Source organism: Anas platyrhynchos, chromosome 1 (assembly GCF_047663525.1).
Source record: "Anas platyrhynchos isolate ZD024472 breed Pekin duck chromosome 1, IASCAAS_PekinDuck_T2T, whole genome shotgun sequence".
Classification (NCBI taxonomy): domain Eukaryota; kingdom Metazoa; phylum Chordata; class Aves; order Anseriformes; family Anatidae; genus Anas; species Anas platyrhynchos.
Genome location: NC_092587.1, coordinates 190,551,893 through 190,577,564, shown reverse-complemented (window position 1 = coordinate 190,577,564; position 25,672 = coordinate 190,551,893). Strand labels below are relative to the sequence as shown.

The 25,672-nt window shown below is 37.0% G+C and overlaps 1 protein-coding gene across 1 annotated transcript in view; it reads right to left on the bottom strand.

The window, feature by feature from the left end:
* Positions 1–1,758: 1,758 nt before the first annotated feature.
* Positions 1,759–25,672, bottom strand: part of CWF19L2 (CWF19 like cell cycle control factor 2) — a 67,675-nt gene continuing 43,761 nt past the window's right edge. Inside the window, exons 11-18 of the mRNA XM_027468339.3 lie at positions 25,457–25,582; positions 24,060–24,197; positions 12,397–12,609; positions 10,767–10,883; positions 7,069–7,224; positions 5,609–5,689; positions 3,212–3,313; positions 1,759–2,318 (exon numbers count right to left, since the gene is read on the bottom strand). Of these exons, the coding sequence (XP_027324140.3) occupies positions 2,178–2,318; positions 3,212–3,313; positions 5,609–5,689; positions 7,069–7,224; positions 10,767–10,883; positions 12,397–12,609; positions 24,060–24,197; positions 25,457–25,582 (1,074 nt within the window). The 3' untranslated portion in view covers positions 1,759–2,177. The remainder of the gene's footprint in view (positions 2,319–3,211; positions 3,314–5,608; positions 5,690–7,068; positions 7,225–10,766; positions 10,884–12,396; positions 12,610–24,059; positions 24,198–25,456; positions 25,583–25,672) is intronic.

Genomic DNA, 25,672 nt, shown 5'->3' with positions numbered 1-25,672 from the left:
GGTAAGCAATCTCCCATTCTCAGGACTTCTAACAGACTAAGACATGCATCTTCCAGCATTACTACATTAAGATAGTTACCCTCACATATTTCAAAGTCCTTTCTGGTCACAAGAAGATTAGAAGCACTGCTGAAAACAGTATAATAAAATATGCACAGATGATGAGTCAGAGAAGATGTTTCTATGTATGAGTTAGATATCCTTTGTGCAAACCATACGACTTCCCTTGAGGAAGGCAGATTTTCAAGCAGAAGTGATGCTATTTAGAAAAATTGCATGTCAAACACAGCATTTGATAGACTTTTCTACAACCTTAAAATACAATCACCTTTGCTGCTTCATGGCTATCCTCCATGGAGCAGATGAGACCAGAGGCAACATGCGCTTTCAGAGAAAACAATTTTTAGTCATGCTTCATACACCAAAGACTGTGCTTTACCTAAATTTGCTTCAGCTTTACCACATTGTAAGCAACTTCTAGCAGCTACTATTTCACATCCTATTTGCTCCAGTAGCCTAAGGAAGATCAAAACTGACCGGAGAACAGTCAACATGGTTCTTTCATCCTGGCTTGCTAGTTCAAAAAAAAGTAATAAATCTCAGAATAAATCACTAAAATAATCAAAACAACTTATTTTTAAGCTATTTCTCTTATAGTAACACAAATTTACAAAGATTTTACAGAAAATAATTTACAATGTAGTAGCTTTCTACCTCTACCAGACTTGCAGGGCAAAATGAAAAAAAAAAAAAGCTTTGGGGTATGACAATAAAAGAGTATTAGTTCTTCAGAAAAGTTGCAAAAGACCACCACGGGACTAGAAGTGAACAATCTTTCATCCCTGCAATATTTAGTTATCTGTTTCTTAATCCGAGCTCTGCAGGCAAGTAGTTAAACAGGAAAAGAGCGGCAGCATGTTGGGACACCTGCACGCTGCTTTAGCCTCTGTTGTGCTAACGTCCTTCCACTTGCCTTTCTGGAGCCTTTCCATGCAACACTGAGTCTTTCATTTGCAAGTTGATTTCTTCTACCCATGCAGATGACACTGTGGTATCATCTTCATCTTTGTCCTTCTGTTTCTGTGCTGTTCCACTGGTTCTGCAGCCTGAGACTGCTGCTCCAGCTTTCCCATGCACAGCGACTGATTGCTAGTGATGCGAGAATCTCCCCTTCCCCCCTTCACCTTTTCCTCACCTCCACTTTTGTAAAATTTTACCCAGGAAAAAATGAACACAAAACCTAGTGAAGAGTAAGCCTTTAAGCAACTGACAAGCAGTCCCCAATTACGTAAGCAGGAACAAGTGAAAACTATGTATTCATTATCAGGAAAGTATAATAGCAGACCACCTGCCACCTGAGGATGCTCAGGGAGAAGAGTTATTCAGGGAGGTCCCTGTGATGATTTTCCTTCTGGCTGGCCATCAGAGGTGTTTTTTTTTGTTTTGTTTTGCTTTGTTTTTTTACCCCTTATGTTTCTTTCCCCCTCCTCTCTTTTTCCTTTTCATTTTTTATTGTCACCAAAATTAACTGTTACTATTAAAGCTGAAATTTGTTGCCTACTACGAACAATCTCATCGTTCTCTGTGCAACAAGTCTGTTTAAAAATATTACTTCATATTGAACGTACAGAAAATGACATTAATTCTTGTGCAGAGGGCCAACAGGAGGTTTATCACATCTTAACTGAACATTTATACTGCAATGGCTTCAAGCAATTTACAATGCAATTGCTTCAACCAACAGAATACAGACTCAAAGCAGTGCAACAATGTGTTTGTTTTAATCACGTTCATAAAATTTACATCGTTTTCTAGAAAAAGTTGCTGCAATAATTAATGTCCTATGCTACAAGATAAATTTTTTTGTCGTTTCAAGTATTATAAAAACCCCAAAAGTAAAAGGTATACCCTGAAGAATTCCAACAGCCACAGGGACATTATTATTTTGGCTCAGATAAAAAATGAAAAAACAGAAACACTGTGCAAATCTGGTTTGTTGGGCTTGCAGGTTCACATGATACACAAACTATCCAAATCAGAAAGAGACAATCGGTTAAACGATATCCCTGGGTTTAAAACATACTAGCAAAATATAATATACTGGTGTCCTATTTAACATATGAAATATCCTTTAGTATAATTTATGGCTTATGTAGTCCTTGACCTCAAGGATGTATTCATTCTTTCTTTTTGGTGAAATCATACGGCTTCCACCACTGTGCAAACTGCAACACTTTCTTCCTCTGCTCCTCAAAGTTCTGCCTCACTCCTTTTCTCCAGAGCCGTGGTTCCAGGTCCAGCATGCCACCAATGATTTCCTTTGCAAGTAGAACAAAGATAGATAATGGTAAGTGATAAAATACTGTATCACTTAATGCTATTTTAATAAAAAATATAATAGTTTTTTCCCCAATTATGAAATCACTTGTCAATGTTTTTTACTGAGAGCTAGTTATAAGAACTGGAAATTCTGAAAAATATACCAATTCCAAATTACAAATGTAGTTTGCTAGATGATTGCCTCAGCAAAATTCTTTTAAGTACAACACAGCAACACACAGCATGAATGTCCTAACATTGCAAAATTGTTGATGGAACATTTGTGACTAAAAGAGGGAAGTTTAGGAAAAAAAGCTACCCAACTTAATTCAAGTAAGTTATATCATTGCCCAATCCCTCTTAATATTTTTGCACTATTGACTTGACTCTTTTAATAATTGATCATTGTGACAGAATAAGAAAATGAAGATTTCATTGCAGCACTTCCTGCATATACCCTCTATTCCACATGGAGTAATTTAACCACACAAGTATTACTGCAGGAGTTGTCTATGAGCCTGTGTGTGTATGTCCCCTATTTTATTCAAGCAGGAATCAGTGTACCTATATGAGGACACCACTGTCATTAAAAAACAATCTTTTTCCTTCTTAAACAGCTGCAAGTATTTTCCATCTATCAGACTACATGTCAAATCTCCAGAGTCCCTATTGATTCAAAAGAAAAATGGATCTATAAGTCTGAGGAGCAACCAGTGAAGAAATCAACTATTTCTTTATTCACAAGCTGAGTTATAATGACTCACCATGAAGAGATAAGCAATGAACTGTGATAAGGTACATCAAAGTGACTGTTCTGGCAGCAACTGGTTTAATTACTTAAAATTTACACAACAGAGTGTAGTTGGTAAATCAATCTTTTACACAACAATACCTTTCCGAAGTAATGGGGGAACTTGTGTTGATCTTCAATGACATGAGCAAATCCTCCTTGAAGGCCAAAGTCCACTGAGAAGTATGGCAATCCTTTAGGAACCTATACACAAAAAAATGCATTTTTAGATGTTTAACAGACTGTAGGCATTTAATTCATCTCCCCACAACTTCCTGAATTTGAAAGTGGTTTTACAGTTGGCAGTATGACATTTTATTTAAAACTACTTCTCAGACCACTTATGTGTAGTATAAAACTGCTACCGAGTAACAGTAAAACCAACAGGTATGGGAAAAAGAAAATACACGTCAACTTGATAAAAAGACACCAAAACCAGAAGCAACAGTTTGCCAGGTGGCAGAACAGAGGACATCTACAGAGGACACCTTTGAATATCAGGTAATAGACTGGGAGGGACAGACACAAGAGAAGAGCCAGACAGCAGCATGCACACCAAGCAAATGTCATCCTGACTTCACAGCTCTACATTATATGGGACAAGTAGAAATTTTAAGACTGTTACCAGCAAGCTACATTTATTAAAGATCAGGTGATTTATGGTAAGAATAAATATATACCCACAGGAAATATTGATACTCTGGGTGAAGGGGGAGGAAGGAAAACGCCTCTACAGAGAATAGGTTACTGGAAAATCCCACTACATGACTATAAGTTATGATTAACCTGCCAAATTGGATAATTTCATAATTCGCTCAGTTATTTTCCACTCTTAATTGTTGGAGATGTTCCTGTATAGATAAGACTTAAAAAGCCTCAAACACAAGCACCTCCTCTGCTACAACCCAAATAACTGCAACTTCCACAAGCAACGTTCTTTATATTACTCATGGATGGAGTTCATTTTCTTCTTCAGAGCAGCCCCACTGGAGCTGCGCTTTGGACTAATGACTAGGACAACACTGATAACAAACCAGCATTTTAGCTGTTGCTGAATAGTGCTTGCTGCCAGGTCAGCTGTCCCAGCTGTGTCCCTTCCCAGCCCAGGGAGCAGAGTAAGAAACAGAGCAGGGTTTGATTCTGTGCAAGGGTTGGCTGCTTAGGCTCATGTGCTAGGGTTCTGCCTCTGGGCACTAGTCCCAATTTCTGCACACAATTAGCCCATTAGATGTCTCAATCGTGTCTATTTTTGTGCCTGTTCTGTTTTCATTCACCTTGCATCTTCCCTAAGTCTTTGCTTCAAATCAGCTGAATTCTTTCTTGTCTGCACCTAATAGAGCTAGTGAAAGCGAACAGCTATGCATTATCATCCTTAAAGCAAACTCCTATATACAGGAAACCATCATATCACAGAATCATCTCGGTTGGAAGAGACCTCAAAGATCACTTAGTCCAACCTCTGACCTAACACTAACAAGTCCTCCAACTAAACCATATCTCTAAGCTCTACATCTGAACACCTTTTAAAGACCTCCAGGGATGGTGACTCAACCACTTCCCTGTGTAGCCTATTCCATCCCCTTTCAGTCTTTTCTTTCTTAGGCTGCCCAAATCCTAAACCATTTTATTTAGTTAAGTTCTCTAACCTACACTCTCCTCCTCTATAACTTAGAACCAGAGCCGAATTTTCCAGCCAAGTCCTCACAATATATAAAGCCTCTCATACTGTGCAGCCACCCAACCTCTTACTCTTCTGCATTTAATGTCTTGCTGTTGTATCAGGCTTCATGTCCCACTGTTAAAACTCACTTCCTCTTCTTTCTCCTTCACAAGGATGTTTTAGCATAAAATCACTACATTTACTAAAAGATAGTTTCAGAAATTAGGTATTATTACTACACAGTAGTAAACTATACGTGGTAAAAGCTATGCACCAAACAGCATTCACTTTCCTATTAAAATGATGAACTAATCTTTGAACCTAAAAGTTTCAGGATTATTCCTTCAAGATTTGTATACAAAGATGTTTCCATTTGGTATCCAGGAGACAGACTAGTACTGTTCCTTTCTTTTAAAAATAAAGATTTATAATACTATTTATATCTTCACTTCATAAATTTAGCAACAGAAAAGGCTGTTCCAGGTCAATGCAAAAGAGACACCGTATTTTTTTCTGGACAGTAATTTGCAAGCCTTTTGATCTATCCTAATTCTTAAAGTTAATCAAGAAAATTATGCTGGTGCATGGCCTCAGCATGCCAGCTTTGTTCTCAACCAATGCTTGCAGCTCAGTCCATCTGTTGTTGAAATAAATGGGAATCTTTTTTAATGTCAATTAGGAGTTCAGTCAGACTCTTTAATTCTCATCACGACTATGCCATCTCCTGATCCACTAATTTAATTGTTTTCCCTTTCTTCTCTCTTTGAAACAGTTAATAACCAAAATAGACGAAAATAATTTGCTGAGAAATTCAGTGTTCAATACATTTCATTACTTACAGATTTCCGAATATCTTTTGAAGAAAGATCAATTAACTTCTTGTTCATGGACCACTCTTCATCAGACTCCATTATAGCTTTCTGTAAAATCATTTTTATCCAAATGTGAGAATAGTCCCTTCATACAGCAAGCAAAGTATTAACTTTTCAATGGAGTAAAGTGAATTGTAAGTACTTTGCACTGCAAGTACCCATTATTTCTTAACAAAGTAACTTCAATTTTGGCAACCTTCCTGATTTCAAGAACTTACGTACTTGATATAAGTATCATTTAATATCCTTAAACTCTCTTAATTCTATTCCTCTTCTTTTTTTTTTCCTGAAATTTATCTTTTGCCTGACACGAATTATCTTTAACAAGAAACTTTCAAATTATTAGGGACTAAAAGGTCACACTTTCTTTTTACTAAGCTCATGTTAAACCCACTGTGATTTTATTACACTATATTAGCATTTTTTTCTCCCTTTCCTTTAAGAGAAAAATCCAGATCAGAAGCCTGATTGTACTCAAATACTTATAAAGCTGCCTCCATATCTTCCATAGTATAGAAGTGGGTATAGCATAGGTACCTCTTAATTTTCATTTACTGTATATTTTAATGGTACAAGCTTGTACTTACATCTTTCTCTTTGTATTCCGAGAAAACACAAGTTTTACTAGCACTTAAAGCATAACCAATGATTTCAAATGTGGTAAAAGTTACTGCATTGCTATTTGTCACACTAACTGTTCCACTTCATCAAAAAACAATCGCATTACTTATTTACAGAAAACACAAATAATTTTTCAAAGAACAAATAAAATAATTTACTTATAAATATTAATGTGTGTGTGCACCCAGCCTTATTTACCCTTATAAAAGATTTTTCAGATACTAAATCGAATAAAGGCAAATCACAATCCAGTTTCTGAAAGTCAAAAGGCCCTGTAGAAGCATCAATGACCTTTTCCTTACAGGGTTAGTTGAAAGAGACCAGAAAACCTATAGGAGAAGTATTTATCATGCTATCTAATGCTCAACAGAAACCTAGGACACGTGAAAATTTGGCCTACTGAAATAAAATGAAGATGATATAATGACATTTGTTAGATCAGTAGATTATTATTTTCTTATTTTATATGTCCCAAGGCACATGCATGGGTTTTTAAATTTATACTACAGGACTTAAGTGAAGAGTATTGCAATCCTTACAGCTCTTCAACAAACTATGAATCTCTCATCTGTTTCCAGAACTAGTCAGTGCAGTCAGACTTGAGGCAATCATGACATACAGCTCTTCCACTGACTACTTGAAAAACAGAATCACCTCACAGGATTTGTTTTAAGATCAAGGAATATTTCTTCATCAATAATAAATCCATCTTTTTGATATACTTGTATATCAAAAATAGTTTTTCAAAAATAGATGAATTATGATAAACACATTCAAATGACCTAAGAAATAAAATTTTCATATACCTTAAAGTAGATTGGAGCCGTATCTCCTACTTCTCTTGGAAGAGGAATGCATTCGTACACCATGTGATATCGTTTCTTCATACTCATATTTGTTTCGATGAAGACACAGTCCAAGTCTCTTGCTTCAAACATTTTCACCAAAGCTGTTCTGAACATCTGTTTAAAGAAAAAGAATGTATAATTTGAATTAGGTTTTCAAACTTTCAGATATATTATTTTACTTACATATATATATATATCTACACACGTGTAGATATATATATATATATATATATATCCTTAGAAATCAATAATAAAATGGAACAGCAGCAATCATAGTAGGAAAATCCTGTATTCTTCAACAATTTAATACGAACTACATTTATTATGGCACAAACACAGGAAGTCTAGGAAAACAGTCCCCAGTTCAGGCCCTCGCTTCAGTCCTTGCCTGAGCAAAGTTTCAGGGATGCCTGTGCCTAGCCGTGTACCCAGCTGCCATCGATCCTGACTTGCTCCTGAACCTCCCTCATCACTGCAAATGTCTGGCCATCACTGGCTGTGGCTGACCCCGTCCACCATCACGGCAGTGAGGAGATGCTCCCCCAGCTTGCTGTCACCTTCCACCCCATCTCACCTGCCACACGTCACCTTCCCAGTGGAGCAGCCTGATCTTGCTGCTCCCAGACTCTGGGTAGTTGGTATTTGCATCTAAGAGATGCAAGAGCATAATGGTACAGCTTGCAGTGTAGTTGCAGAACTAAATTACTGAGTACAATAGATGATTTCAGAGACCCATTCAGACTCATTTTCAAATGCATAAAAGATTTTGACTTTGTGACAGGGTGGATGTTTCAGAAAGAGTCTCAAGTTAACATCCTGAAAACTGCTGTTTTAAATGAAGGCCCTTGTATTACACCCACTCCTTAACCACTCCCATACTGTAAGCCAGGAATTCACAGAAACTGTGTGCTTCATAGACCACAAGTACCACAGGTCCATTACTTATGTAAGTCATAAATTAACCTTTTCGCATTGATTTTTTTTCATTCTTGATAAGTAACAACGCTTAGAAGTACAAACACCACAATTAAAAGGCTAACCCCATCTGAGGTTTAAGATTTCCTATTTTAATGCAATTGGAAAGTTGACAAATCAAACATAAGCAAATAAAGGCATTCATAAATATATCAAGTACTACAATAAGAGATGGAAAACGAGGCACTACCACAAATCATTACCACAACAGTTGAGGTCTCTTCTCCTCGCCCCTTTGTCATCTTCCACAGTATAATAAACCAAAAGTATAAGAAACTTAGTCAAATCTCTGCATCTTAACCAAGTATTTAAGCTCTCCAAGCAGTCACATGTGCCCTGAATTCTTCCTCGTAATTAAGTTGCTTCACCCTGTGACAAAATAGTGCTACAATTCTCCCTCCTCCCCTCACCCCCCCAAAAAAAAAAAAAAAAAAACAAACAAAAAAAAAACACAATGAAACACAGCTGGAAGATTATTTCCTACTAAACAGATCACTGTGCCTAGTGAACAGATCACTATGCCATGACAGATACGGGACCTTAATGGACACAGAGACAGGTAACCAAACTATGAGTTTGCTATCTTCTCCCCCCTCCACCTCCCAGACCTGTACTGCTGAAATGCACCAAAGCAGGCAGCTGTGGTGAGATAAGAGAAACATTAAACCAAAAGTTGAGAATTATTACTACTTAAAGTTGTTACCCTGCAATAACAAGTGAAATACAGATCCAGTGAAAAGCCTGGAATACATACAGATGTTAGCTAACATTTCCCAGACTGCAGTTTCTTGTTTCTTAATGCATTGCACTTTTCCTCCAAATTCTGAGTGGGCCAAAATACCAACAGTAATCAGCACTGGAAAGGACAAAGCTGCTCGTAAGAGCAAACAAGAGGGCATGGCCTATGTTCAGATGCAGAGGATGTTGATACATGCCACTGTTCGAGCAACTGAACGTGCAGATTTATATCTTTTCATATTAAAAAATTACATGTGTATTTACTTTGGCAAGTGAAGCGCATAAAAGTCTAAAACATGAATCATGTTAAATTCAAGTGCCAGAAGCCAAACAGTATAAATGAACCTTTCCTGCTTTATTTGAACACATCTTGAAAAAAATCCCAGCAAAAATAGTTAGCTAAAACATGTGCTCAATCCAGTGTAACAGAGATGTTTTATTCTCTCAACCGCAACATCAGATATGGCTCTGGCATCATTAAGTTAGCTTAGCCAGTGACTAAGTGTATGTTTATACTCCTGTGGAAGCCTTCCAGACTCCTTCTACTGAATTACACAGGAGCTGAAAAATAACGTGTCCATCACCCTATAAGTACTTTCCTACAAAGAAATGTTTAAACTGAAAATTATTACATTGACAGCATTGGTGGGTTTACCAACGAGCTGCATTTTCTAGCAAGGAAAAGTCATGGGTTGAATACAGAAACTGCATTTGCTCATCTTTTCTTTATCCTATTTTCCTTCTCATATACACTCAGGAAAGTGGTCATCTTTTACTTGTAACTGTTTCGTCTACACCCCTACTTAGTTAAAAGCCAGCAGAATAAATAAAGGATACAGGATAAATATAGTTCTCTCTTCTCTCCAGTGCTCTGTTTTAACTCCTGATCCTACTCATCACACTTATTTGCTTCTTATACAACTTTCTAAGTCATTTCTGTCCTATGAAAAAGTTCTTTTCGTTCCTGCTTGGGAGGAGCATAATTAACAAAACAACAATGCATAAAAATTACACCAGCCATGCGAATCAATGCTGGGAGCAACCATGGAAAGTACGAGAATCCATCTGCCAGGCTTGAGGCAAGATCAAAGTTACTTAAACCATTTCAAACTCAGGGATTAACCTGTTTTTAAATCTAAGCAACTATGCAAGCAATGACCTTTTTCCATAGTCTGAAGTAGTCTCCAGTATTTTGATGTAAAATACAGGTTGTAAGTTATTTTTCCCTTGTAATAATCATAAAGGTGGGGCTGGGAGAGAGACTGATCCTTGTCAATCTTTTAGGCGTAAGTTTGTTACATTTCTCCCTTGATTTCATTTTCCAAGGAAAACAAAACTCAAAACCTTCAAAATGTCTTCATATGACAGTTGGAAAGCATGACCCACTGTGCCTGGCACTTTATTCTAATAATTCTTTTCAAAAAAAGTAGGAAATTGGATTCTAACAGGGACCTGACTTATATGAAGAAGAATGAAAATAGTTCTGTCTTGCTATCCACCGCAAAACCAGATTAGCTTAAAAAATTTCATGTAAACAACATATCTTTAGCCATTCTTTTATTATAAGTGATCTTTCCGTCCCGAAAACCTTTCTTAAGACAGTCATTCCACTTTCTGTAAGGGATCAGCTGTACCTGTGTTGTTCTTAATATGTTCCTCTAGCCTGCTTCCAAAGACCTCCAAGGACAAAAGCTCTGCAACTTTCTTAGGCAACATTTTTCTAGAGCTTATAAATGGGAATGTTTCTTCAGTGTTTACCCTGTGTTTCCCTTTACCAAGTTTTGATCACTAGTTTCCAACCACAGCGCAAGAATGTTCTGCCCCTTAGTAGAAACGAAAAGAGCTGACAAGCTGAAATTACGCAGTTACACGTGACAAGTACAATATTATTCAAAACATTTTATAACAAAACCGTTAAAACATGAGAAGGTGTCTCAGCTAACCTGGATTTCTTCCCAGATTTCTTCATCCAAAAGTGTGGCTGCAGTATGGTGCTGTAAGGGGGCTATCAGGCAGTGTCCTTCAGTAAGGGACTCGTTGCTTGGTAGAGACAAGTATACCTACAAAGAGTAAACAAAAATTGAAGTGCCTATCCTTCTAGTGTTAAAAACCTTCCTGTCGCTATGGCTAAGAATTACATTATCTGATAGATTTTAAACAATAGAAGCCATTAACTTCTACTTACAGCAAGGACTTTAAACCAATTAAGCTTTCTCTCTGTTATTTACCTAACTCTTCAATAGTTAATGAAAAACACAGAACCATAGAATGGTTTGAGTTGGAAGGGACCTTCAAGATCACCTGGTTCCAACCCCCTGCCATGGGCAGGGACACCTCCCAGAAGACCAGGTTGCTCAAAGCCCCATCCAGCCTGGCCTTAAACACCTCCAGGGATGGGGCATCCACAGCTTCTCTGGGCAATCTAGCCTTTACACCTGCTGAATAAAGAAATTTCTTCCAAATATCTAATCTAAATCTCTCCTCTTTTAGTTTTAAGCCATTACTCCTTGTACTGCCACTGCACTCCCTGGTAAAGAGTCCCAACTACTGAACCACATTCAGTAAAAGCCTAAGCGAGTGGGAAAAAATGATTTTTTTTTTCTTGTGCTGAAGTTTGTTTTGGGCAAGCTGCTCTTGGTGTCCTTACATGAGCAGGAAGGTTGGACCAGGTGACCTCCAGAGGTACCTTCCAACCTAAACCATTCTGTGATTGTGACAGTTGGCATTATCCATCAGTAGCTTCAATGAAGTAGCAGTATCTACACAGCAGCTCCACTGAAAAGGCAGTAATATCAGGATAAGAGACCAACCAGTTATGAACCCGTTTATTATGAAATCACACTGGTTTTGTCCATTAGAATACACATGCTTTTTTTTTTTATATCTTTTATATAGATATATATGTACATACAGATATGTATATATACATACAGATCTGTACATACATGTAGGTATGTGCATTTAATTCCTTGCTATATAAAAAGTTTATAAAAATGAAAATCAAATAAAAAATACTGATAATAAATGACAACCTTGCATAATGATCAGAAAAAGCCTATATTAAAGCATTTCAGATGTTATAAATCCAAATATTTATACATATTTTAAAAGCATTAACAGAAACAAGAAGGTTCACTGTACCAAACTTTTCTTCATTTCAAAGGATTTTAGGCTTAAGAATGGAATTCTCCACTTAGTTTTCTTTGACATCATTGAGATACAGTTTGTAACCAGTTCAAATTTCCTCCAGTGCAGTGTGATTTAGTCTTTCACAAAACTACCTACAGTCTAATCTCTGCACTCCAATCTTTCATTGTTGCATCTGTCTTCCACAAAGCAGAAGTTCTGATATCAAAGACTAGCTTTATAATTCATGACAGACTTGTATCTTTCTGTCCCCAACCCTCAAGGAATTCTTGAAATCAATAGGAAGGTCTGGGAGAATAAGATGAAGAACAATAAAACATTTCAAAGCAGCAATTGCGTTCTTAAACTTAGGCACTCTACCATTAACACTGCCTTCTTTTATTTCTTTTTTGTTTTTACTTTTGTGCTAAATTACTATTTTCTTACCTTGTTACCAATTGCAATAATAAGATGTTTAGAAAGTTCACTGCTATCAAAGCAGTACGGGCACTTTTCCATGCGTGCAGCAAGCAGTTGGTGCTCACGTATTGCTTTTCTTCTTTGTATTTCTTCCTCTTCCCCACTGCGTGCTCTTTTTGCTGCTTTGGAAACAAACATGTCATCCAGAGTGTAGTACTCTCTGTCAGTTTTTTCCATCAGCTGAAAAGATACACACAAAAAAATGCATTTTTATACAAATAGGCAAGGAAAAAAAAAAAAAAAAACTTAGCTCTTAGGAGCATCCTTTACTGAGAAAACGATAAAGTATGTAGCAGCAGTAGCACTGCTGCATTCCATTCAGCACCTGCAAAACATGCTATTATCAGATACGTCTCCTGAGAGCAGTCAGACACAATCTCAGACAGCATAGATATTAAAGTATAGATGTGTGACAGTAGTGAGAGGAATATATTACTATATTACATCTCAAGTTAGGGGCTAGGTATTTCAACATTACCCTGACATAACTCCAGCTTTAAATAGATGCACAATTTTTTCTTTATCACGTATATCATACATTTTATTTCAGTCTTTCCTTTCCTCCTCCTCCTCTCCTATTACAACTATCACTGCCCATTAAATCATCTGTTGTAAAATAGCTACACCATAACTCTGCGCCTCCTATTCATACTCTGTGGAAACATGCCAACAATTGTTCTTCTCAAGTGAACAATACTAAGCCATTTTGTGAAGAAAAGTCTTTCTTGAAAGTACCTGTTGCTAGATAGGCATAACCAACACAACATCACCAGAAACAAGGCTGAATAATTCGCATTTTTGTATGTTTGTTTACTAATTGTTACACTTTAGTTAAACACCATACATTTAAAAGGAAGCTCTGAAAATATTTAGTATTTGTTACAAAGATGTGCTTAAGGGTCAATGATATCTTACAGGATCTTTATTAAATGGAAACCCAGACAAAACGGCTGTGTCTCACCTAGACTTCAAAGGAATGGAGTCTGTAGCTAGGAACTGGAGGCGATGACAGGGTGACAGGGTGAGCAAGAGACAGTGAATGGAAAGGAAAGGAGGGCAGAAAAGCGTGTATGTGGGTCACAGGACAAACTTAAATGACAGAAGATTTCACTAAGCTTCACCACTCAACACACACATGTAGATGTGCTTATAACATTAGTCTTTATCAATCTTTGGTGACAAATAAATCCCATGTTGTCTTGCCTAAATGAAGACTTAACAAGTCTTGATTACCAAGACTGTAAAGGATTTAGGAAAGTATTTATCCACTTACTTTTCTGGCTACTCTGTGTACCTTTAAAATAATGTGCCAGTAATAGCCTAAACATTCAACATAACTAAAGCAAAGGTAAAAAGCTTTCAAAATAATTTTCCAAGTTTTTCCTCACTAAATAAAGTCCTTATGCTGTGATACTTTTATGTTATACCTGACTGCGATTTTACCTTGAGTAGTTTCAGTAATTTCCTTATCAAAATGACAGGGGAAAAAAACCCAACACATTATATAGATCTCTTGATGCTGGAGGTGCTGGACCTTCAGAGCACCGGCAGATTTATGTATGAGTAGCTTTCCTTCAAGAATTAGCTATAGCATTTCCTTCAAGAAACAGCAAAGGTGTCTTTGCAACAAATCCTAATACATATTAAAATACAGACTGGGGTAGCATTAGTCCTTTGCTAGAGGTAACTGAAGACATTTTATTCAATAGGTAGATTGCTTTCTGTGACTGTGTAAATGACATGTCTTTGTCAAGATAATGAAACAGAACCTCCTGAAAACTCTCTTAAAGCAGTTAGAAACATCTACCCAGGGAATAACTGAAGACCTGTACATCCATTTTCTCTTCCTTTTCAAGACCTGAAGTACTGTCCTTGCACGGAAAATAACATTGACATGAATTACATTGTTCACTAGATATACTTAGACTAGCTGAAGCTTACATTCTGCCTGCAGAGACAATATATGTTTTCCCACAAAGAGCAGGTTTGAAAATTAAAGACTTTACATTTGATATTTTGAAGTAAAATATTAATATCTAGAGCACACACACACACAAAATTATTTGTAGTCAATTTGCTAAATATCTCTTCCTTTGGGTATTAAGGGCTCCTGAACCTACACATACATATTGTGAGCATTCAAAAGATTCAAAAAGGTCTAGTGTCAAGGGTGTTGTTACAGTTTTATTTCTTGCTGAGGTCTGATCTAAGGGGCTTCTCTTCAAATACAGTCTCTCAGACATTCTGGTTACAGGCATAACATCTCATTACAGAAACAGTTATTAAATCCAACCGAACAACATTAAGTTGAATGTTCGATATCTAGATCATAAAGCTAAATAACAATGATTCAGCAAACTACCCCTCTGAGTTACAGACCCTCTGGAACCATTTCCTTTGTAACCTACAAAAATCCTGTCACGATGGACTGTTGATTTATATATGTGCGATTTATTTCACATAATTTGCCTGTTTCATTCAATTTTCTTATACAAAAAACATATGGTGCTTGGAGTTGTCTGCCTTGTTTAATGTTCCAATGTAGCCACCATTTAAGACAACAGCAATATTAAGACCAACTGCCATAAGTGAAACATTTTCCTAATAAAAGAAAATCCTATGTATATCCCAGGAGTAGTCTGTTTAGATAACGTAAGACAAAAAGAAAAAAAAAAAAAGGAGGGGGGAACACTGTTTTGGAGGGAAGATAGGTAGTTTTCCACCCCAAAACACAGACAACAGCTCTTACTTTTCCTGAATGCTCAACGAAGTTCCCTAAAACAGATCAACAATTTCTTTTGAAAAGGCTCAGTACTTTCAGTACCAAACAACTGAGTTAATTATATAATACTAAACAGATAAAGTTATATGGTTATATATTAAGAGCCACCTTCCAACTGATATTTTAACTGAATTGAATAATAAAAATTATAAAACTAAATCTGGAAAATGCAATTCTGGTTTAAGATGTGACATTTTGTTCAACAGAATTGGATTAAGCAAAGTCAAGGAACTCAATAGCATAGACACAAGACTACTTCAGAGTAATAAGGGAACAATATAAAGGTAGGTAGCAATGCAGCATTTTGGCAATAGAAGCCGCAGGAAAGGGATATAAGGAGTATGCACAGATCAGGTTTGGATCACTTCTAGCAACAAACAAGATACTGAATCATAGAATATCCCAAGTTGTAAGGGACCCGCAACAATCATCAAGTCCAACTCCTGGGTCCCTAAAGGACCACCCAGAAAGTCAGACCATGTGTCTGAGAGACTGCTCAAATGCTTCTTGAACTCCAGCAGGCTCGGCACCATGACCACTGCCCTGGGCAGCCTGTCCCAGTGCCCAACCACCCTCTGGGTGCAGACCCTTTCCCTAACCCCCAGCCTGACCCTCCCCTGTCCCAGCTCCATGCCGTTCCCTCGGGTCCTGTCGCTGTCCCCAGAGAGCAGAGCTCAGCGCCTGCCCCTCCACTCCCCTCGTGAGGGAGCTGCAGGCCGCCACGAGGCCTCCCCTCAGCCTGCTCTGCTCGGGGCTGAGCAAACCCAGGGACCTCAGAAGCTGCTCCTACATCTTGCTCTCTAGACCCTTTGCCATCTTTGTAGCTCTCCTTTAGTAGAGTAACTCTCTTAATAGTTTTATGTCTTTCTTATATTGTGTTACCCAGAACTGCACACAGTACTTGAGGTGAGGCCCCACCAGCACAGAGCAGAGCAGGACAATCCCTTCCTTCACCCAGCTGGCAGTGCTGGACCTGCTGCACCCCAGGGTACGGTTGGCCATCCTGGCTTCCAGGGCACACACCGAAATATCATTACAGATCCCACTGCAATAACAGAAGACACCAAAGACTGTAAGGCAGTTCAAGAAACCAACACCCCAGTTTCAGACATTAAATAAGTGCTTGAAATAAACAAGATCTAAGAAGAAAGTTATTTCAACTTGCTTGTGCAATAAAAAGGCTTAGCCACTAATAACACCCATCCAGCTGTACACTCCTCAAGCACTATACCTTTCCCTTGCTGAAGAATAGGCAAGGGGGAACTGGAAAAATAAGGGCCTATTATTTTTTCCCCATTTTCACACATTTAATAAGTTTACAAGACCTTTATTCAAGTAATAAATCTAGTACACCAATGTACGCTGCCATTATACCGCAGTTTTGAGACAAAGAGACCCAGTTACAGATGGTCAGCCTGTCCCTGAATCTTTGTTTCTTGTCATGTTTTTCACATCCTTTAGATGACCTTAAAATAATGTTAAGATGGGACATGTGTTTGCCTTTAAAAACAACAGTCATGAAACGAATAACATTTTCTTTGCAAATTCCCTATTATCATAATGTCCCTCCAACATACTTCAAAATACTTCAGGAAGTTCAGAAACCTAAAGACAAGCACAAGTATTATCCAGCAAGAACTGTGTATCCCTACTAAAATAAGATATACTACAAGTTTCTGTCAGTTAATCTATTCAGCAATGTTTTTGCTGCCTTTATAAAAAAAAAAAAAAAAAAAGTCTGCAAGACTCTGCAATACTGGAATAGTAGCAATGAACATCATTAACACATTCTTTGCCAGTAGCAGTAAAAAGGCCTCTGAGGGCATAAATCCTTAAATATGATCTTCCCTCAAGTGCTACAGATGCCAAGCACCCATGTGTCAGCACTGAAATACAACAAAATGCAGCTGCTGTTACACCAAACTAGATAGTACTCTTCAATTACTACTCTAAACATTAGCTTTTCTTTTCAAATAAGTTATTCAGGAAGAAAATGGAAATCCTCCCTCCAAAAATTTATACTCTTGCTTTTCCAATAAGGTGTCCAGTATGTTTTGCCAATTGCATGATTTAGTTATAATGAAATCTCTCTGAACAAGGTACTAGGGAATTGAAAGAACAACAAGAGAGTTCTCAAAATATGCTAGAAGGGAAGCAAGGAATAAAAACTGATTTATTTCATAAATATCTTCTTCAGTATAAAAGAGAGAGCTAGTACAAATCCAAAGAAGAAACTGTGCTGCTGTATTAGAGTTGCTGGAAAGCCCCTGTGCTGCATCGGGTGAGGTATCACACCTGTTAGACGTGGAAGGCACTGCATTCTGGAAGTTGTGTGGTTAGTTCCCTGGCCATGCTTGATGTACGCACGCTGTATATCAGGTGCTGCACAGCAAAATAGGCAGTCGCCTATGTATCACTTCTAAGTTTGGATGTCTTTCTTACATCTCTGAACAGCCCAAAGTTTACATAAGAAGTTCAGACATCTATAAAGATGATGCACCTGAAGTCATAGTTCCTACCAGGCACTGGCCAATAACAAGAGCTGACCCAACAGCCTCCTCCAAGGCAGCATCTTCTCAGTTCCTTGCCTTCTCTTTCCCATTTCACTTTTTAGTTCTGGACTCATCTGACACATCCTTCTTTCATATGTGCCCTCTATTTTTCAACTTCGCCTTTGGCAAGCAACAATTAACTAGAGAATAAACAGGCAGCTTCAGTATGCTTAACACCACAGCATCCTACACCTCACGGCATGCAACAGTCAAGTTTCTACCACCCATCTGATGGGGATCTGTTTTCCAAAACCAGGCTGCAGCTTTGGTTTAACCAACAGAGACAGCATCAGAATTTTGCTTGTCCTGGCCAACAAAGGTCTGCAATATACAAACATTTAGCAATAGTCAGGGAAGACATCCAAACGTCTTTCAAGAGCGCACAAAAAGCATCCTTTGGGCTCCCATTTAGACAGCTTTACTACAGTGCAAATGTGCAAATGTGGCAGACACCCAAAAAAAAAGAAAAAAAGATCTCTAACCATTCAGCAGTGGAATTCAAGAAAGGATTAGCATCTGACTGTGCATAAATGAGAACAATTTGAGATGGAAAAGTTACAATGTTGTATTTGATGATGAAATCCATAGCATACCCTTATTATTCATGTTAATTATCACATTGTGTAAGTAATTATATAATGTTCCTTTCATATTTTTTTATTATTATTATTTTTATTTTTCCAGCGTTAACATTACTGAAGCCATTAGGCACCTTGGCATAGGGCCACTTCTGAAAGTAACTTTTGTAGATCTGTATTCAACACACTCCAGAGTCAGCCTCATTTTTCTGCCAGCACTTGTTCAGATCACTGGAACGGACTCTCAGTTTAATTTTACACTGATTCTGTTTTTCTTATTGCTACAGTAAAACCCCTGGAGTCTTATACAGTGCTGGCTGCCTCCGTATTCAATCTGAAGCATGCTGCATCTCTTATCTCTCCCTCCGCTGCTATCACTTGCTCTCTGGGTGCATCCTATGGAAAGAAAGCCCTACTGAAGAATTTAATATCGTCATTGAAGTTAACCTCAAGAGACACAACTCCTAATCAACGGGCATTCCGCCTACATAATACACCGAGTGTACCTTTTCCTCTTCAGATTTCCTCTGAAATTTGGGGATGAAACAGGAAATTCCATTAAATGCAATTAGCATGGTAACAAAATATTCCTGCATTTTTTTCAGGTGGGTTTTCAGCTTATTTTCTTGTTCTATTTTTTATTTATGTGCTGAACTTCTGCTACTTCTGTTTTCTCTCTAACACAATCATATTTAAAGTTACTTCCATATAAGCTAATAAAAGTAAATCTGCTTGGAAAATCTGTGAAAAAACGTATATAGATTGTATAAAATGTACCATTTTGATTTTAAATTGTCATGGCAACACTGACGTCTTCAACCTTAAATGACAGAGTTAATATCTGTGGAATGTTGTACTCATCATATATTTTGGGAAGCTGCAAAAAAGAATAAACTATTTTTTTGGGAATATAAACCTGAGTGACATAAGAATACATCTCACCACATTTAAATTTAGTCAACATTTAACACTTATTGTTTAGAACAAAATCACCTCAGAAAAAAAGCCTTTCTGACCTCAAACTGCATTTGTTCAAGCCATATCAAGATAAAGTTTTATCATGTTAATTTTATTATTATAGCTCCAACCTCCCTACAACAAAAGAAACTGATTTTGTAGGTTTTATTCCACAAATAATTCAACACATAGGCATTTCCCAAACCGATCTTCCCAGTGAAATCATACACTAAACACATAGCATCACAGGATTTTAACATATCAGTGCACGGTCTTTTTAAGTCCTATGTCACTGACAGGAGAACATCACAAATCATGCTGTGAGCAAGGTAGCTCGGGACCACCTTGGAGCAGCAGAAAGTTAAGCAAGAAGCAAACAACAGAGGATTGTTCAAGGGTTAGGGACCACGCTCCTTGCTGTTTCTGTTATTTGAAATGAAAATTGCTCATTTTGCTTCAAATAGTTACCAGGACAGATAACATTTTATGTAAAAGTCAACTGAATTTAATGTAAGCCAAACAAAATACCTTCAGCCACAGACTGTTAGAAGTGCAAACGATTAGCATTTAACTTTACAGTTATCCCTGTCCATGCCTCTAAGTCATAAAAAAAGGCTGTCCTGCATAAGTCTCCATTTGTAACACACCTGGTACTTCTAACCTAATTCTTAACGAACACGAAACACTTATGCAGTCATTTACTATGAGCTGCATCCACACAGTTCCTCTTTTTCCCAAGTTTTCTTCTGTAATCTAGCTCTCACAGCTGTTGATTCAGTTCCACACACAGGAACAGCTTTAATTTTGAATCCACACAATATACACAGAAAGCTGTCTACTGTATTAAACTGAAACCTAGTGGAACACAGGATAAGATGCTTGAAACTATCTGTCTCGGGTTTTTGTATTAATGTTTCTACAGCACACCACGCACATGCTTAGATCATTAAGTAAATGTAAAAAGCAACAGTGCACAAGAGCTTTTTAAGAGTTTTATCAGGTGTATTAAATGCTGCACTAGAAGGGCTTCACCAGGTAAAGAAAGAAGAAAAACATTTATTACATAATAGTAGAAGCAGCAGCAACATCCTGCATTTTTTAGTTTAGCTTGTAAAGTGCTTGCAGACTATTATTTTGCTTTATGGTGATGGAAATGCAAATATGTACAACAGGCAGGCTTGCACAGCAAGTGAAAATGATAAGGCTGAAAGCAATTTTCCATTTTACAGACTTCAGAACCAAGGAAAGGCAACGTGTAAATGCCCTGTTTGCTAATCTATAATACCAGCATATCTCTTTACTAAATCTGTAAGTGAAGGCCAGCATTACTAATGTACTTTTGTACTTATAAATAATTGTCTTATATGTTTAAATTCATGTTACAGATTACTGCAGAGATTTTGAAATGAAATTAGTTTATGGGCAAAATTTAAATGGCCTGATGAGCAACAATCTTTCTCACTTGCTTTTTGTAAAACAATCAAAAAGGAAAAAAATGCCTTAGAATTTCTGCACACAAATAAAAGGTAATTTCTATTGAAGTAATGTTCTAGAAACTAGTCTCCATACACCCACAAGCATCTACTGATGAAATGAAAGGATTACATAAGTTTTAAGCATGAATTTGGGAAAATTGAACAACTTATTCAGTACTACTCACAGATGAGGGCAGAAGGAACTACAGACATGTTACTTAAAGCTAATAGTAATAAAAACTGAATACTTCACATATATTTTGTATTATAAAACTGTCAGTAAAAAAAAACAACCCAATTTTCAACTTTTTTTTTGTATCCTATAGTCATGCTTCTGTAGCAATGTGGTACATTTGGTACAATGTGGTAGTTTCACTCAGCTTCACAATTAGCACCATTTTGCATTAAGAATGCAAACCTGGCATTCATCTGAATTTACTGCCTGGATACCTACAATCGGATCTCTTTCTCCTTATTTTAGAGGTCTGCAACACAATTTCCTGTGTCTGAGCTAATTCCCTTAATTCCTTTTATAGCCAAAAAAATCCTTTAGCAGCCATTCAAAATTGAACAGATGGCTCACACCACCAGAATACGTACTTCTCTCCAGTGACTCTCCAAAATGAATCTTGAGAATCAGTTTTATACAGGTTTTATAACGTTAGAAGAATCCCAGCTTTTTGTTTTGAAATTCTACCATTCTTTACAATGAGCTCTAGTTTTGACAGTTCTGAATAGTTACATAACAGTAACAAATCGTCAGGTTATACTTTCCTCCAGATGGTTTATGTACCTGTTAGGCAGAAGAGACTCCCGAAGAATCTATTAGTAAACTCCTTTTATAATAAAAACTAACCATTTACTCCTGTCTTCTATTTTCTTTTCAGATTGCCATTATACTTGCCGTCCTCTGTTCCCCAGCAGCACGGATAAATAACGGTTGCACTCACCAGTTCATGAGTTTCCATACTACTTAAGCAGGGACCATTTGGTTTTAGTGTTTGTTATTATTCATCTCAAATTCAAGTTTGGATTTAAAATGATGGATTTTTATAAACTGAAGCTAACTTTCATTTCACTGACAATGTTGAGACAGTTCATCATTTATTCTCCATAAATAATATCTCATGCATAGGAATCTCTCTGACCTCATTTACAGTTACTAGAACCACTGAATAACTGAGGTTGAAAAGACTTTCAAGATCATCAAGTCCAACCATCAACCTGACCTACCAAGTCCCATCACTAAACCACGGCCCTTAATGTCACGTCTCAAATAACCCCAGGGATGGGGACTCCATCGCTTCCCTGAGCAGCTTGTTCCGATGCGTAACAATCCTCTCCATGAAGAAATTATTCCTAATATCCAATCTAATTTCCCTGGCATAACTTGAGACCATTTCCTTATGTCATGTCACTTGTCACCTGAGAACAGAGACGGACACGCTCCTCACTGCAGCTTCCTTTCAGGTAGCTGTAGAGAGCAATGAGATCTCACCTCAGCCTCCTGTTCTCCAAGCTAAACAACCCCAGTTCCCTTACTCACTCCTCAAATGCGAATATTTCATTAGTTCTGTCAAGCACTCATCTTTCCTAAATGCTTTATTGATATTGTTATCAGTTTTTAGCAAAACAACATTCCTGCAGGCTTCTTCCAGTGAGCTTAATTCCTGATTTTATTGTTTTAGAAAACAAAACATCTACTCAATATAATTCTCTCTAGATCAATTTTCAATCTTTTTTTTATCAAAACCTACTTTCAGGCTGCTAGGCTCAGGTTCTGTTCCATTCTCCTTACTTGGACATGTCAAGTACTTTTAAATAACTGTTAAGTTTTGGATTTGATTTTTCTTTTACCCTCCAAAAGTTCTTTATTCTTCTGTTCACTCATCCTTGGATTTATTTATATAATCAAGTTTTATCCCATTTGTGGAAGGTGTTCTCTCCCTTAGAATGTTTTTGTCAGTAGCACACATTTGCAGTCAGCACTTAGTACTAGAGAAAATCCCAACAGCCTGCAAGCATTTTCTCTTTATGTATTCTTTTTCCAGTACATAGATACTGCTTTTTTTTTTTTTTTGTAATTGCTTCTTTTTAGAAGATAAACACTATATTACATTTTCCTCTATAAGTATGCAGTAGTTCAGTTGCCAAGGTTCATGATCATTTGAGTAGAATTTTTACACATACCGAGGCCAGGCCATTTCTACCTGGATTGAATTTCAACACTATCCCAGAAAACCTTATAATGCAGGTAACTTAGATCTTTGAGGAACTGCCTGCAGGTACAAGATTGCAACCAAAGATGCCATGCACACAGGATTCTTTTTTTTTTTGTTTTCTTCAAATCAAATAATTATAGCCCATAGCTTTTAGCAGTTGGTACAGATAATAGAATGAGATAAGAAGTCACTGAAAGGAAGTAAAAGGGGATATTCAGTCCAATCCCCAATTACCTTAACAATCCATAAACCAAAAGCAGAGAGAAATACCAGCTACGGAATTTTTTTTTTTTTTCAAATTGGTAATGGCCAGAAAAGCGCACAGAGGATGCATCATTAGAAATGTGACCTGCTTTTATACTTTCACCTAAGCAGTCACAGTCTAGAATAAATGCGAGTGAATCACTGGTTGGGGTGCTCTTACATGAAGTGTCTCAGTCATCAGAAACTTAGAAAATTTATATTTCAAAGTTGAACAGAAAAAAAAATACATTTACATTAAGAAAAAAAATACAAAGAAAAATTACCAGAATTTTCCCTTTGAAGACTTAGAAAACTAAATCTCATAGAAGCCTTTGATCTCCGTTCAAGTTTGCTATTCTTCCCTGCATACAATCCAGTCCTTGCATTAAAAGTTACTTAGTACAATGTCAAAAATACAAAAAATGAAGACGGGTAACTGAACACACACTATGAATCTTTCCAGTTTGAAGCAAAGAAACTTGGAATCAACAAATATGGAAAGTATCTTTTGTGTATTCATATAAATTTTAGAAACTTCAGGGGTAAGCTAAGAAGATTGCATTTATAGCATGAAAATCTATAGGCAGAAAAACAGCACAATCAGTTCATGAAGGAGCTGAATGCACCATATTTCCTGCATGCATGTTTCTATCTCTTTGATGTCAGTAAAATCATCCAACAAACTTGAACATTATTCAAGACAATCAGAATTCTCACCAAAAAGCACCATACCTAGCACAGTGGGGGTCATTGCCTCTTATTCTTTTGATTTTCCTTATAATAAAATGCTGAATCAGAAACCTATACACATCACACCTTACCTTTGATGCCATACGCATGAACAGTGCATTTTGATCCTCTGCTGTTCTTGTCTTTTCATTTTTGACTAAATCCTGCAGGTTCATACTGTCATCATCCGGAAAGTACCTTACTCTTTCTTTATCTACATGAGTAGTGACCTGGAAACAAACATATTGAATACAATAAAAACCTAGTGAGAAAGATCAAGAATGGAATTCAGACCCTGATAATTTCAGCAAGTTTAAAGAACAGAGGATCAAGCCAAGCACATCCGAAACAACTGGGCTTGCTGCTTCATTTGACCTAAAGAAAGGAACAATGAGCATTTCCTATTCCTTCAATAGTTTCAGTAGGTCTAAATAAAAACATTGCCTTGTTTCACAATCACTATATCTCTTATATCCTTAGGCTGTCATAGCTACAACACTACCAACTCAAGTCGCACAGTAATTCACTGAAATGGTTGATCAGTTCACAGTGATGGAATATTCCAAAAAGTAATCTCCATTATTTACAGAAGTTTTTTTAATTTTCAAACTAAGACAGTTAAGCCAGAAAAGGGAAATAAATAAATAAATAAATAAAGGAAAAAAATGTGAAAGAAAAAAGAAAAAGCAATCAAATACATTATTGAAAATTTTATAAATGTGGTACCTCTGCCATCTTAAGAGTACACAACAAAACAGAATTTGTCCTTAAGAGCAGAATGAAACTAAATACTGCAAAATCATAGGGTATGGTAATTAACATAACAGAGGTGGCGTTTTTCCAACATAGAAAGAACAGGAAGATGACAACCAATACCTCACCTCTTGTTCTTTTTACTCCTCCACAACGCTATTACAAACTGATCTGTTGTACTAATCAAGCACGTACTAGAAATATAAGGTATTGTATGCTCCTCCAGCCCCAAGTTCAAAACACTAGTTTATTTATTGCTGCAAACAAACTTTAGAAGAATAAAATATTTCTCCAGCCTCCAAGCTTCTCCATGTTCCCCAAAAGACTTCGCTGTAAAAGTTGGGTCATAAGTTTTATTATCAGCAGCAGTACTTTTGATCAGAAGAAAAGTGAAATTACCCACAGATATTTTAGAAATATTCAGTTCAGATAAACTTTATGCAGTATAAACTGCTTTGCTAAGAGCCTGATAATTTGAGAAAAGACTTACTTTTCCTTGACTGTGTATTTAAATAAGCCCTAAAACAGTCCAGAGGTCAACATAAGTCTGAAAATAAACTTCATATATGCTTAATATGTTCTCTAACACTTAATTACAATCATCTTCTGAAGAGCACTTTTTAACTACCTATCGACAGTCTGATAAGTCACACACATTAATTCATGCACCATAAAAGTAAATTTACAAAATCATTTCTGAATTTCACTCCTTAGCACTCACTTTTGTAAAACTTACCATCTGTCTCTTTCTCCGTCCTCCTCTAGGCTCCTGTGGTTCAGCTGATGCAGTCACAGGCCATGCCCTTCCACTTTGATCTGTTCTGACAAGGATCACTGGCTCATCGTCTTGATGGCTTGAAGCCTGTGTCAGAAGATGTATTTTAAAACAGAGGTTACAGACAAAAACAAAAGCAGCACCTAATCTCACACTAAATAAAAACATTTATTTAAA